Here is a 13,147-nt window from a genome sequence, read left to right on the forward strand (position 1 = left end):
GCAGCTTGCTCGGCCCTGAGCTGCCAGGAGGCTTTTCTTTTGTCTTCGGAGCAGAGCCTGAGGGCGGGGCTTCTGAAGTTTTGGTTTGGTCGTGACTGGGGCCTGCAGGTGAAGTTTTGACCGGTGCTGCCTTTTTCTCAGATAGGGTCTGGTGAGGGGCACTTGTACTCACTAGTTGACCTGGAGTGATGTGGTCATCAGAGTCGTCTGCCTCAGAAACGATGTCCAGATCCTCCGAATCCTCTGCCTCAGGAACATTGGGGCCTTTATCGAAGATGTCTTCTGGCACCAGAGCAGCTTGTTGTGCCATAAACGTGTCGTCAGGCCCGGCGATCCCGGTTAGTCTTCTTGGAGCGAAATGAGGCGCAGGCTTGGCAGTTTTTCTCCTCGTGCTCAGGCGAGAGACAGAGGTTGCAGACCTTGTGTTGGTTGCTGTGTGGAAATTTAGCTCCACACTGGGGGTATTTTTTGAATGAATGGAGTCCTTTTCATTAGCCGTAGGCCCAAATGGCGCTGATAGGCCCAGCGGCCCGCGTCGACGACCGGAATAGAGTATTTGAGCAGCACGTCGAAAAGCACGCGATCGAAAACAATACAGTTGAGTTTGATATGCTTTGCGCGTCGAAATGGTTTGGATAATATGGTACCGGAGCGCTGAAATTACATTCAAACCCGATGGCGGAAAATGAATATGCTACTTACCAGTATGCATCTGTTCTTGGCATGTAGGGCTGCTGACATTCATATCTGTGCATAGATCGCCGCCTAGTGTTGGGTCCGGATGTTTGCACGTTGTTGTCCTGGAAGAGTCTTCGAAGTATCCTTGGATAGGTGACTCCTCCCCTGGACTACAGTGCGCATGGGCATCCTCTCCATCCTCAGATTGTTTTTCGCCATTGTGGCAGTGATGGAGTAGATACAGAAAGTGATGACCATGCTTGCAGTAATTCTGAGAGCTGCAGCTGCGACAGGCGCCGGGGAGGAGGGAGGGCGATATGAATGTCAGCAGTCCTACATGCCAAGAACAGATGCATACTGGTAAGTAGCATATTCAGTTCGAGGCATGTGGGCTGCTGAATTCATATCTGTGCATAGAATACATAGCAGTGCCCTCTATTAGCGGCGGCTACCCGTGCCAGCTGCAGCGGTCTGAAAAAGCGTCTTGAGAACAGCCTGACCTACAGCTGCCTGCTGTTTTGACTGCACATCTACACAATAGTGTTTTGTAAATGTGTGTGTAGTGGACCATGTGGCTGCTCTGCATATATCATGCAGGGGAATATTTCCTAGGAAGGCCATGGAAGCCCCCAACTTACGTGTTGAGTGGGCCCGTGGTGGAATAGTTAATGTGCGTTCTGCCTTTTGATAACAGATTTGAATACACTTAACTATCCATCTGGCTATCCCTGCTTTGGAGATGGCGTTACCTTTGTGGTGTGGGGCAAAGGCAACGAACAGTTGTTTTGTCTTCCTGAATGGTTTAGTCCTGTCGATGTAGTACATGAGGGCCCTCCGTACATCTAGTGTATGTAGTGCCCTTTCTGCAACAGTTTGTGGGTTTTTGAAGAAACGGGCAGTTCAATAGTCTGATTCATGTGGAACTGCGATATTACCTTGGGCATGAATTTGGGGTTGGTACGTAGTACGACCCTGTTGGCGTGAACCTGAATAAATGGCTCTTGAACGGTTAGTGCCTGGAGTTCACTAACTCTTCTAAGGGAAGTGATCGCTACTAGGAAGGCCACTTTCCAGGTAAGGAATTGAATCTCGCATGAGTGTAGAGGTTCAAAGGGTGGACCCATCAGGCGTGTGAGGACCAAGTTGAGGTTCCACATTGGGGCCGGTGGGTGACTAGGTGGAATGACTCGTTTGAGCCCTTCCAAGAATGCTTTGATGGCAGGCACTCTGAATAGAGAGAGGTGCTGCCTGGTTTGCAGATAGGCTGATATTGCGGTCAAATGGACACGTATAGAGGTGTACGCCAGATTGCATCGGTATAGGTGTAAGAGGTAACAGATGATGTTGTGGATGGATGCGTCCAGCGGGTTGATGTCATTATTACCGCAATAAATGACGAACCTTTTCCATTTGGCTGCATAGCAAGCCCTGGTAGTGGGTCTCCTGGCCTCCTTGATGATGTCCATACAGTCAGGTGGCAGGTTGAGATAGCCAAACTCTAGGACTTCAGGAGCCAGATCGCCAGGTTCAGCTGTTGCGGATCTGGGTGCTGAACCTCTCCATGGTTCTGCGTCAAATGCGCGGGTTTGATCCGCAGCCTTTGATGCGGCACCACGGAAAGTTCGAGGAAGGTGGTGTACCACGGCTGGCGTGCCCACGTGGGAGCAACTAGGACGAGTGTCAGGGAGTGTTGTCGTAGTTTGCGAGCTACCAGCGGTATCAACGGCGCTGGGGGAAAAGCGTACGCAAATCTGCCGGACCAGTTCATCCATATCGCATTGCCCTGCGACTGCGGATGTGGGAATCTGGCGGCAAAGATTTGGCATTTTGCGTTTGCTTGTCGCAAATAGGTCTATCACCAGGGAGGTGTTCCGCCATGAGGAACATGTTCCTTTGAATGGCCCACTTCCACATGCTCTGAGCCAGATGAGACAACTGTGGAGAGTGTGTTCCTCCCTGCTTCTGTATGTAGTACATGGCAGTCATGTTGTCCGTCCGGATCAATACGACTTTGTTGCACAGATGTACTTTGAATGCCTTCATGGCCAGGAAGATTGCCATCAGTTCCAGAAGGTTGATGTGCATCTTCTTTTGTTGTGTAGTCCATAGTCCCTGCACTGTGTAGTGGAGTACATGAGCTCCCCATCCCTGGAGAGACGCGTCCGCTGTCAGTACTATTTGTGGAACAGGCTCTTGGAACGGTCGGCCCTTGCAAAGGTTTTGTGGATTCCACCAATGCAGAGAGTTGTATGCCCGACCGCTCACCAACACTAGGTCTTTCAACTGTCCTTGAGCCTGATTCCACTGACGTGCTAAGCACTCCTGAAGCGGGCGCATATGTAGTCTCGCGTGTGGGACTATGAAAATGCAGGAGGCCATCATGCCTATCAACTGCATGAACACTCGCGCGGGAAGGGAGTGTTGTGGTTTGAACTTGGAAATCAGCATTTGCATGCTGTTGATCCTCACTAAATTTGGCTGAGCTGTGGCCGCCAGAGTGTCTATAGTCGCACCTAGGTACTGTTGTACGTGTGCGGGCTGGAGATGGGACTTTGGGTAATTTAGTGAGAATCCCAGACTGTGAAGAAGGTGAATGGTGCGGGACATGTGGCTTGCACATTGCTGGGCTGACTTCGCTTGAACGAGCCAGTCGTCTAGGTAGGGGTAGACGTGTATATGCTGCCTCCGTAAGTGCGCTGCCACCGTAGCTAGGCACTTCGTGAAAACCCTGGGCGCTGTTGTCACGCCGAAGGGAAGGACTTTGAACTGATAGTGCTGCCCCTGAACAGTGAACCTGAGGTATTTTTTGTGTGAGGGGTGGATGGGTATGTGAAAGTACGCATCCTTGAGGTCCAGTGAGGCTAGGAAGTCTCCCTGCTTGAGAAGCGGAAGGACTTGCTGTAGGGTGAGCATGTGAAAGTGCTCTGAAAGAATGTACTGGTTCAGGGGTCTCAGGTCTAATATAGGCCTGAGCGACCCGTCCTTTGGAATTAAAAAGTAGAGGGAGTAAACCCCCGTACCCTGCTCGTGGATGGGTACGACCTCTATGGCGCCTTTTAGAAGCATACTTTGCACCTCTTGCTGTAAGAGCGTTAAGTGCTCTGAGGACATAGGACGGTTTCTTGGTGGTATTGTGGGTGGAGTGGAGGTTAACTCCAGACAGTAACCGTATTTTACAATATCTTTGACCCACCTGTCCGTGGTGATGGAGTTCCACGTGGACAGGAACCTTTGTAGTCTTCCCCCGACAGGTGTTGTGTGGTCGGGAGGAAGGGAGAGGGCGTCACTGCTTGTTCTTGGGGGAGGACCTGGTGTTGCCGTAGCCACGTCCTCTGCCCTTTGTACTGGAGCCACGATATCCACCTCGGGTGTTTTTATCGTAGGTGGTCTGTGTATTGCCTTTGTTATACGTTTGTTGTGACCCCTGTCCTCTACCTGCCCCCTTGTTTCCGGGGCGACGAAAGGAGCCGCTCCGAAAGGACTGAGTTTGGAGGGCGCCCATGGACTTTGCAGTGTCCGTGTCCTTTTTTATCTTTGAGGGTGGTGTCAACCTCTGGGCCGAATAAATAGTCGGGGTTGACGGGCTGGTTCAGTATGTTGTTTTGTACCTCAGGCTTGAATCCTGAGATTCGTAGCCAGGCATGTCGTCGCAGCATGACGCTTGTGTTTATGGCCCTGGCAGCCGTGTCTGCAGCATCTAGTGCACATTTGATGGAAGCATTTGTGAGTAGCTGTCCCTCTCTGATAAGAATTTCTGCACCTTCTTTGAACTGGTCAGGGAGATGTTGGAGTAGTTGCTCCAAGGTGTCATAGTGCGCTCTATCGTAGCGAGCGAGGAGCGCTTGAGTGTTGGCTATGCGCCATATGTTGGCAGCCTGGGCGGCAACCCGCTTGCCGGAGGTCTCTAGCACCTTGGACTCTTTGTCCGGGGGAGGAGCGTCACCTGTCGTTTGCGAGTGTGCCCTCTTGCGAGCATTCGCTACGACGATGGAGTCGAGTGGTAATTGTCCTTTGATGTAAGTAGGATCCCCAGGTGCTGATCTGTATTTTTTATCAATCCTGGGGTTTATCACTCGTGCCCTGGTGGGTTCCTTGAAAATGTCCTTAGCTGGCTTGAGGACCCCCTTCAGCATTGGCAGAGTTTTAACATGTCTTTCTGAGGATGCAAAAGTGTCCATTAGAAAGTCATCCTCGATGGTATCTGAGTGAAGCTGTACCCCATGGTTATTTGCAGCACGTTCAATAAGAGCGTTGAACGCCGCAGTATCCTCCGTGGGAGATGTTTTTGCCCCATAGAGTTGTGGGTCCTGTGTATCGAGAGGTGCACTGGGGTCTGCAGGGTCGCCCCAAGTTTGATCAGGGTCCTGCTGGTCATCAGGGTCTGTGTCTACATGGTAGGGTGCTTGGTCATCCATGTAGTCCTCCAATGCATCCGTGTCGGAGCGTGTGGGGGAGAACCGGTGTGGATCCTGGTAGGAGGAATGGAACGGTTCATAAAGGAGAGGTTCTGATTCCACAGGCAGCTTCCTTTTTAGTGGGATCCTGAAAGGGTCCAATGGCGGTTCCGAAGTTATTCTTCGGTCGTGGAGACTCATCCTGCCAGTGTCGGCGTCGATGACACGTGACGGAGACGTCTCGTCCGGTGGAACCGGAGTCTGGGTAACCCGTGTCCTGAGTTGGAACATCTTCGGGATTGTTGACGGAGGCAAGCCGAAGGTAATGTTGGCTGGCCCCGTAGAGGTTGCTGGAGCTCCGATCGGGCCGGAACCCGGCGGGTCCTTGAGGGCCGCCGTGGTTTTGTTGCTTTGCGTCGCAGCAGGCCGCACTTGAGGCGTCTTTGAGGCTTTGGCACCGGGCAGGTTCGTAGAGCCGGGCGTGGATTTTTTCGGTGCCGGCGGGTCCTCGAGTCGAGGTGTGGAGATCACCGTCGATGTCCTCGATACGTGAGGCTTCGGCGTTGTCGAGGGAGCGACGCGAAGCAGGCGGTATTGCCCTCGGTGTAGTTGGCGTCGGTAGCCGAGTAGGTTTCTCGGTGCCGATGGCCTTTTTCCGGTTGTCGACTCCGATGTCGCCCGATTCCAGTTCGGCACCGAAGTCCCTCTTGGTGCGGTCGGTGCCGACGCGTTGCGCTGGCGTCGAAGGCGTGGAAGGCCTCGATCCGACTAGCGCCACTTTCAGTTTCGGTTTCGTATGAACCGGAGCAGCTTTCGGTTTCGGTTTCGTGGTAGGGAAACCAGCTGGCTTATGCAGCAATGGCTGCCGCTGAACGTCCGAGGCCGGGCCCGAGGGCGGGGCCGAAGAACTACGGGATAGGTCTCGGGTAAGGCCCGAAGGCGATCCCTCGACCGGAGCCAAAGGCTGTGGCGCTGGTGTTTCTTCGGTTTGAACAGGTAGGCCTTGTTCATCATTGGAGCTACTCTCTTCGGCCCCTAAGGCCTCCTCGTCGTCTCCTACCTCGGTGTCGTCTTCACCTCTGTGGAAGAGTGACTCGTCGCCCTCGTCCGATCCGGGGTCGTGTTCGGAAACGGGACTGGAGGGTATGACTTCTAATTCTTCGACGTCGGCCTCGTCGAAGATGTCCGTTGGGGCCGGTGCCGCGTGCCGCGCCTCGAGTCTCGCCGCTCTTCGGTTCCTTAGAGTCTTCTTGGAACGGAACCGGGCACAGGCCATGCATGTCGATTAGTCGTGGTCCGGCGAAAGGCATTTGTTGCACACCGGATGGACGTCGATGTGTGGGTACTTCGCATTGCATACCGGACACCTTTTGAATGGCGTCCTGGATTCCATCGTCGAAGTAGTCGATGGACAGGTAAATGCGAAAGAAGTCGGTGCTGAAAGTTAGTAAACTAACAAAATTCTATCGAAACCCGATCGATAAACAGTACCGACGCGAACTAAAGGCCTTTTGGCCTCGACCAAATATTTTCCTAACTTGAGCTAAGATAGCACATCCGAACCCAATGGCGGAAAAAAACAATCTGAGGATGGAGAGGATGCCCATGCGCACTGTAGTCCAGGGGAGGAGTCACCTATCCAAGGATACTTCGAAGACTCTTCCAGGACAACAACGTGCAAACATCCGGACCCAACACTAGGCGGCGATCTATGCACAGATATGAATTCAGCAGCCCACATGCCTCGAACAAAAAAACAATCTGAGGATGGAGTCGATGCCCATGCGCACTATCTTCCAAGGGAGGAGTCACCTATCTTGTGACTACAAAAGACTTCTTCCAGGACAACAAGGTGCAAGCATCCGAGCCCAACACCAGATGACGATCTATGAACAGTGTGAGAATTCTGCAGCTCACATGCTTCGAACATATTGTTTTGTGTACACCATGTGGTGTACAGTTTCCGCTTCGCTGAGTAGCATTGTCGTGTGGTCTGCTTTCTTGACTCCTTTATTATTTCCATTGCTCTTTGTGGTAAGTTCAAATGTTCGAACTCTACGTATTCAGGCACCAGGCTGAACGGCGCTGGTTCTGGGTGAAAGATTTGCCCCCTTTGCATCATGAGGATGTCCTGGTCTGCCTTGAACTTGTTAATCTGTCCCCTGGACAGTTAAAGTAGGCTCGAGTACCCAGTTTGTCTTGCCCATTGAGGGGCTAGGAGTATTAGGTTGTTCCTGGTTGTCTGGCTTTCCCGAGAACCCTTTGTATTAGAGGAAAAGTGTATGCAAATATCCCTGACTAGTTTAGTGAATGGGTATTCCCTTTTGATAGGTGGCGTTGAAACCTGGAGGTGAAGGATTGTCATTTTTTGTTCTTCATTTATTTATTTATAAAGTTTTATATAGCCCGAACATGATTCCGAAGGATATCAGAGCGCTTTACAATTTGAGGGAAAGGAAGGAAATAGCAGCAGTACAATCGTCAGAAGGGGTACCAACCCAAACAAATCACATATGCATATCAAACAAAAGGTTACAATCAAAAGGGACAATAAGGGGTAACAAAAACTGGAACATAGGGAACTGGGAGGGGAGCAAGTGACTAGTAAAGCAGAATAACACCAAAAACAGGACTTAGGGTGTAGGTCCAAAGCATTAGAGCAGAGGATCCAAGACCCTTTTAAGGTAGGAACTTGTTCAAGAGGAATCTTTTTACTTTCAATTTAAAGGCAACCTTGGAGGAGATTCTGCGTATTTCTGGTGGGAGAGAGTTACAGATCTTTGGCGCAGAGCCGGAGAAAGCTCGGTGACGCGTTCTCTTTTTGCGAAAGATCTGAGGTTTCAGGAGAGATTTAGCACTCTGAGAAGGTCTACTCCCTCCGGTTGTTGCGAATAGGTCTATTTCTGGAGTTCCCCAGAGGTTGAAGACCTGTTGCAGGCTTCTCGGTTTTTTCTCACATTTGTGCGAGCTGCTGTTCTGTTCGCTGAGCTGATCCGCTTTGGTGTTGACTTTTCCTGCAGGTGAATCGTCTGTAGGCTGATTTTCTTGCTTGTTTTTGTAGGCGTTCCCTTATTTCCTGTCTTAATTCGAAGAGTTCTGTTCCTTGGAACCTGGGTTTGGTAGGGGATTGTTTGTTAGCTCTATACAATAGCCGTGGCGGACCACATTCAAAATCAAACTGTTGTGAGGACTTTCCAATGAAGTAGGTGGTGTGCTAGACTACCTCCCACTGGTGTTGTGTGGGGGGTCTTTTGCTGTGGGCAAGTCACTTGGAGTTTGCCCCCCCCCCCCCCCCCCTCGAGGGTTGTCCCCTGGCTCTTCCTCAGCCCTGAGAGGGCTGCCTTGGTTGCTGTTGAGAGGCTTGGTAACCGGACTGCTGGTTTGATTGCTGCCTGCGCCATGAATTTGCTGTTCGTTTAAGACTCCCCTTCCTGTGGGTCTTCCGAGGTTAAAACCTCTTCTTTTGAAGGTGAGCCTCTGTTGTAGGGCTCCCATAGCCCTGGCCGTCTCATTGTCCTTTGTTATAGGGATTTATCTACCTCACTTCCAAACAGGGCATCTCTTGCTTGAAGCCTGATAATCGAGCCAGGCGTGCCTTCTTAATGTTGTGCCTGTGCACATTTGTATGCTGGCTCGATCAGCTGCGTCTAGGGCCGATTTCTGCAGGTGTTTGCTATGTTTATTCCCTCCAGTATTATGGATTTTGCCCTCTTTCTATCCTCTTCTAGAAGCTTGTTCAACAGTTCTTCAATGTCATCCCATTCTTGGTGGCCATACCTGTTCAGGGCACTGGAGTTTGCAATGCGTCATTGCATTGCAGCTTCTTTTTCCATCTTTCTCCCCACCATGTCCATTCTTTTGCTTTCTCTGTGGATGTAGGAGAGTGTTGCTCCTTCCAGCCATGGTGACAATGAAGGAGTCCCGCACTGCGTTTCCCTGACTGTATTTAGGGTCCTTTGAGGAAGGTTTATATTTCTCCACCCTTGGAATAATCCCTTTTGCAGAGGCAGGCTCCTTGAAAGCCTCCTTGCTCTGGGGTCTAGGATGCTTGGTAGCATTGGGATGTATTGTGTTCCCTTGGTGGCTGATGCCATAGTCTCTAGGAGGAAGCAGAAGTCTTTCTCCTCCAAGGCGACCCCGAATGTGTTAGCCTTCTGAAACAGCCTCACCAAGAGAGCAGCTGTGTCATCTGGTGGCAAAGCCTTCGAGGGATAGCAACAGACCTCTACTTCTGGCCTTTCTGTGTCGAGGTCATCCCTTCTGCCTCGAAAGTCCCCGAGGCTTCCTCCTCTACTGGAGTGTAGAGATCCTCTTCGACATCCTCTTCATGAGGTTCGGGAGTTACCAAAGCTTCGAGGATATCTTGCTCCTCTTTGGCGTTTTCAGTGGCAGGTTTTGTGGGAATTCAGAATTCCTTCAGCGATTCGTCAAACTCCTTTTTCCGTTGAAAGAGTGCCGCCATTTCCGCTTCCAGGCGTATTTTCCACCTCGAGGGCCCTTTCGGCGTCTGAGGCCGGGGAGATCCTCTTCTTGGGTGTGGTGGATTCTACCTCAGAGGGTTTGATATTTCGCCTTGCGGCCTCTCGCTCGGCGCTTGCCTTCGCAGATTGAGAATCTTCCCTCGTCTGTATCCCTGGGGTGGGATCCGTGGGTTTCTTTTGGTCGCGGCAGACACTCGGTCGTCGTTTTCTTTGACACCTGGGATGCCTTTTGTGCCTTCTTTTTGGGGCCCTCAGTTTCCGACGGGTAAGGGTTTCTTACCTTGTCCGTCTTCTCTATGTCCTTCGCCACGTTCTTCGCGGTACGCCTTTACTCAGCGTCACCTTAGAGGAGCTTGACGTCTGATCCCCTTCATGTGTCAATTCTGCGGCCACTCCCAGTCAGAGTCACTTGAGAGGTCCAAGTCCCTCAGCGATGGTGGTTTCTGGCTTTGAGGCATGGCTGCATAATGGTCCTCCCTCTGCTTTCGGCGTACCTTAAGTGTCTTCGACACGAATATCACGCAGGCCTCAGTCTTTATCCTTGTGATGCAGAGGATACAATTGTCGTGAGGATCGTCTTGTGCAAATTTGAGATGGCACTTTGGGTATTTTCCAAGGTCCCAACCTCAGCTTCCTTTGATCCATCTGCGTAGTTGCTTCGTCGGGGTCCCCAGAGGGGGAAAGGTGCCCAAGGTCTCTCACCTTTTCCGGTGTCTTCTCAGTCGATGACCAATGGTTTTTTTTTTTTTACTCTCATTCCTTGATTCTTTCAGGCATTTCATACAAAACTTCGGAGTGTCTCCCTTTGCTTACAGACCCAACGGCAGAAAAAAGAATGTGAAGATGGCTACCATGCACAAGAACATCAGGGGCGCCGTCTCGAGGTCACACAAGGGATAGACCTAGCACCAAATGGTGGTCGGCAGAATAACGCACAGCATGTGAATCCAGAAAAGGATTCATGCTACAAAACTGAAAGGTTACACACAGCACTTCATAAAACATCTGAATAAATACATAACTGATAAAGGAGGTATGCTGGATACCTACCTCCTCCCCAGGAGGATCCTGATCATAGGGCCATGTTGTGTATAGGGCAGAAGGTTCGGAGGGGAAGCATTTCAATTTTCTTTCTGACAAACTAGCACAAGCTGTCAGGGAGCCCTACTAAGGATCTGCAGCAAAGCAAATGTAAGGCAAATGATGAATTTCTTGCCCAAATGATGTGCCTGATCTGGTATTTTGGATAGAAAGAGGTTTAGCCTTTGGCAATGGAGTAAAACTCTCAAAAATTGTTACAAGTTCGCACCAAAGTTGTAAATGATGAACCGCCATTTGTTAAGAAGTTATTCCCTTAGTGCTTTGTATTCAGAATAGTGCGAACAATACAGTTAGTCTGAGAGAGGGTGCACCACCAGTCCTGTCCTCCGCATGTACATCTTGCTGAACATCAAGTAGATATAGCATTAACCCCTTGAGTGCCCCGCCCTGTGCCGGCCCTTTCATTAGCGGGCGGGGTTCATGACGAGATAGTCTCGTCATGGGCACAGCGCAACCACGGCCCATGACGAGACCATCTCGTCATGGGCACTCAAGAGGTTAACAGGATGCCTCTGTCATCTAGAAGAACAAGATGGGCTAAGAATAGGAGTGGGGGCCAACTGGGACTTTCCGCAGCTTCTAACCTGGTGTGTTGCTAGCTTTGGAAACCAAGACAGCGACATGGCTTAAAATAAAACTTTTGATGAACTATGTACCTTATAAGGAGCTTCCGCTTTAAAGCTCCTGAGAAGTGACGCAAATTATGTTCAACTTTCTTATGCTCTGCGGTCAAACACCTGCTAAAGTTGGACTTTGAGGTCAACGGTTCCTCATTAAAGGTGCATAAAAGGGCTGCTCACTGACCTTTTCAATCATTTCTCACAGTGTAAATTCACGATGAGTTGCTCCCAGCTAGCTGATTTATTCAGCATTCGATAAGGTTATACTGCTTCATTGTACTTTGATATTTAATTTCTCTCGCTCTATGATTTTAAACTTGAAAAGACTGCATGTTTTTGTTCTTGATCAACGATGTGTCTTTGTATGGTGTTATTTTCGATTAATGAGGAGTCTTTGGCACTTGTATACATTTTTAAATAGTGTCACTCCTGACTCGATTCCTGTATTTTCAGACATGTATCTGATTTCAGGAAACACGTTTGTGGTATTTTTTGTGCTGAATAAACCACCCTAACAAAATTACAGGAGAAAAAAAAAAAAACTGTTCAGCCTACACAGAAGGGCAACTTTAGTTAACCTAGAAAATTTCGAAAAAGGAGCTACTCAAGAGGTACTCGTGTCTGGTAAATACACCGCCCGAAAGAGCAGACATGAGCAGCGGTGTGAGGCAGCACACTGGACACTGCCACAAACTGCTCCTTGATAGCCATGCGTTGAATGTCAGGACAGAGGGAGCAACAACTCATTCAATGGAGGTTCCACAGATAGCACAATAGTCAAAGTTCCCCATCCGCCACATGACGGAACACAGAGGGTAAGAAGGCGAACAGCCCACCAAAGAGTATTAAATGCTTGTAGGAATTTTGAAATCACTTTTACAGAGTGGGAGGGGAAAAAACTATTTTGTTCATAAAATTTGAAAGAAAAAAAAAAAAAAAAAGAACATTTATTGAAAGAAGGGAATGTGTTTTAAGAAAGCATGAGCCGACAGAGAGATAGTTGTACAGATAAACAGAAGTTTTTAGTGATGGTTAGTGATGCAAGTCTAGAAGGGGTGATTTGTGCACAAGGGAATGAAGCCCGAGACGCGTTCTTTTTGAGATCTGTAGTGATAAGTTTCTCAAAAACCTTTCCCAGTCCCACTTTTGACATTTTAGGCTTGCAAGCAAATCATACCAAGTGTGATGGAGTGGAGATATACTGGCTCCATGAAGTGCGACAGGATCGCCCCCTGTAGGCCAAGCACATTCCAACGTAGAATTTTGTCACTGCAGGACATGGTGCGCAGTCTTTCCCCATGCTGAATGCCATCCCATGTTGGCACTATGTCACTAGACTCCACAGGAATGGTACCTTCTCCTGTAGGAGATGTAAAAGACATGTATTAAACAGGTCATTTCAATCTTCATCACCATAAACACACGAATAGCCAGGACGCCTTCCTCAACCTTTTAAAATATGCAGTCACTAACAGACCAAAATACCACCTACTAAAACCACTTCCATTCTCCCCTTTAGCATGTTTATAGATGTAGGGACTCCGGGATCATAACTACCAGTAGGTACCAAGTAAAGAAAAAAGTGTGTTCTAGTTTTTGCATCATAGCCTATTGAACCAAGGAAATCAAAGGTCCCAAATAGCATTCTCTCATTAGGGTAATAAATAGGAAATCCAGGGCCACAACCATTTGCCTCACTTCTCACAAAGGCTACCAGACCCGGGGGATCTGGCCTAGAACTAAAATGTTATGAACATTGCCAGACAAATGTAAAGAGTGTTTCAAACAACTCTTTGGTTTCATGGAAGACTTAGCCCCAACCTCCATTTCCCCACGTCTGCATGCAGTGTTACGAAAATACTACACACGACTC

The 13,147-nt window shown here is 49.5% G+C and overlaps 1 protein-coding gene across 3 annotated transcripts in view; it reads right to left on the bottom strand.

Annotated features, from left to right (window-relative positions):
• Positions 1-13,147, bottom strand: part of ADAR (adenosine deaminase RNA specific) — a 144,509-nt gene that overhangs the window by 49,243 nt on the left and 82,119 nt on the right. For all 3 annotated transcript variants that reach the window (XM_085638567.1, XM_085638568.1, XM_085638569.1), the window contains exon 12: positions 12,452-12,634. In XM_085638567.1, the coding sequence (XP_085494693.1) occupies positions 12,452-12,634 (183 nt within the window). The remainder of the gene's footprint in view (positions 1-12,451; positions 12,635-13,147) is intronic.

The sequence above is a fragment of the Triturus cristatus genome, chromosome 12 (genome assembly GCF_964204655.1).
Source record: "Triturus cristatus chromosome 12, aTriCri1.1, whole genome shotgun sequence".
Lineage (NCBI taxonomy): Eukaryota > Metazoa > Chordata > Amphibia > Caudata > Salamandridae > Triturus > Triturus cristatus.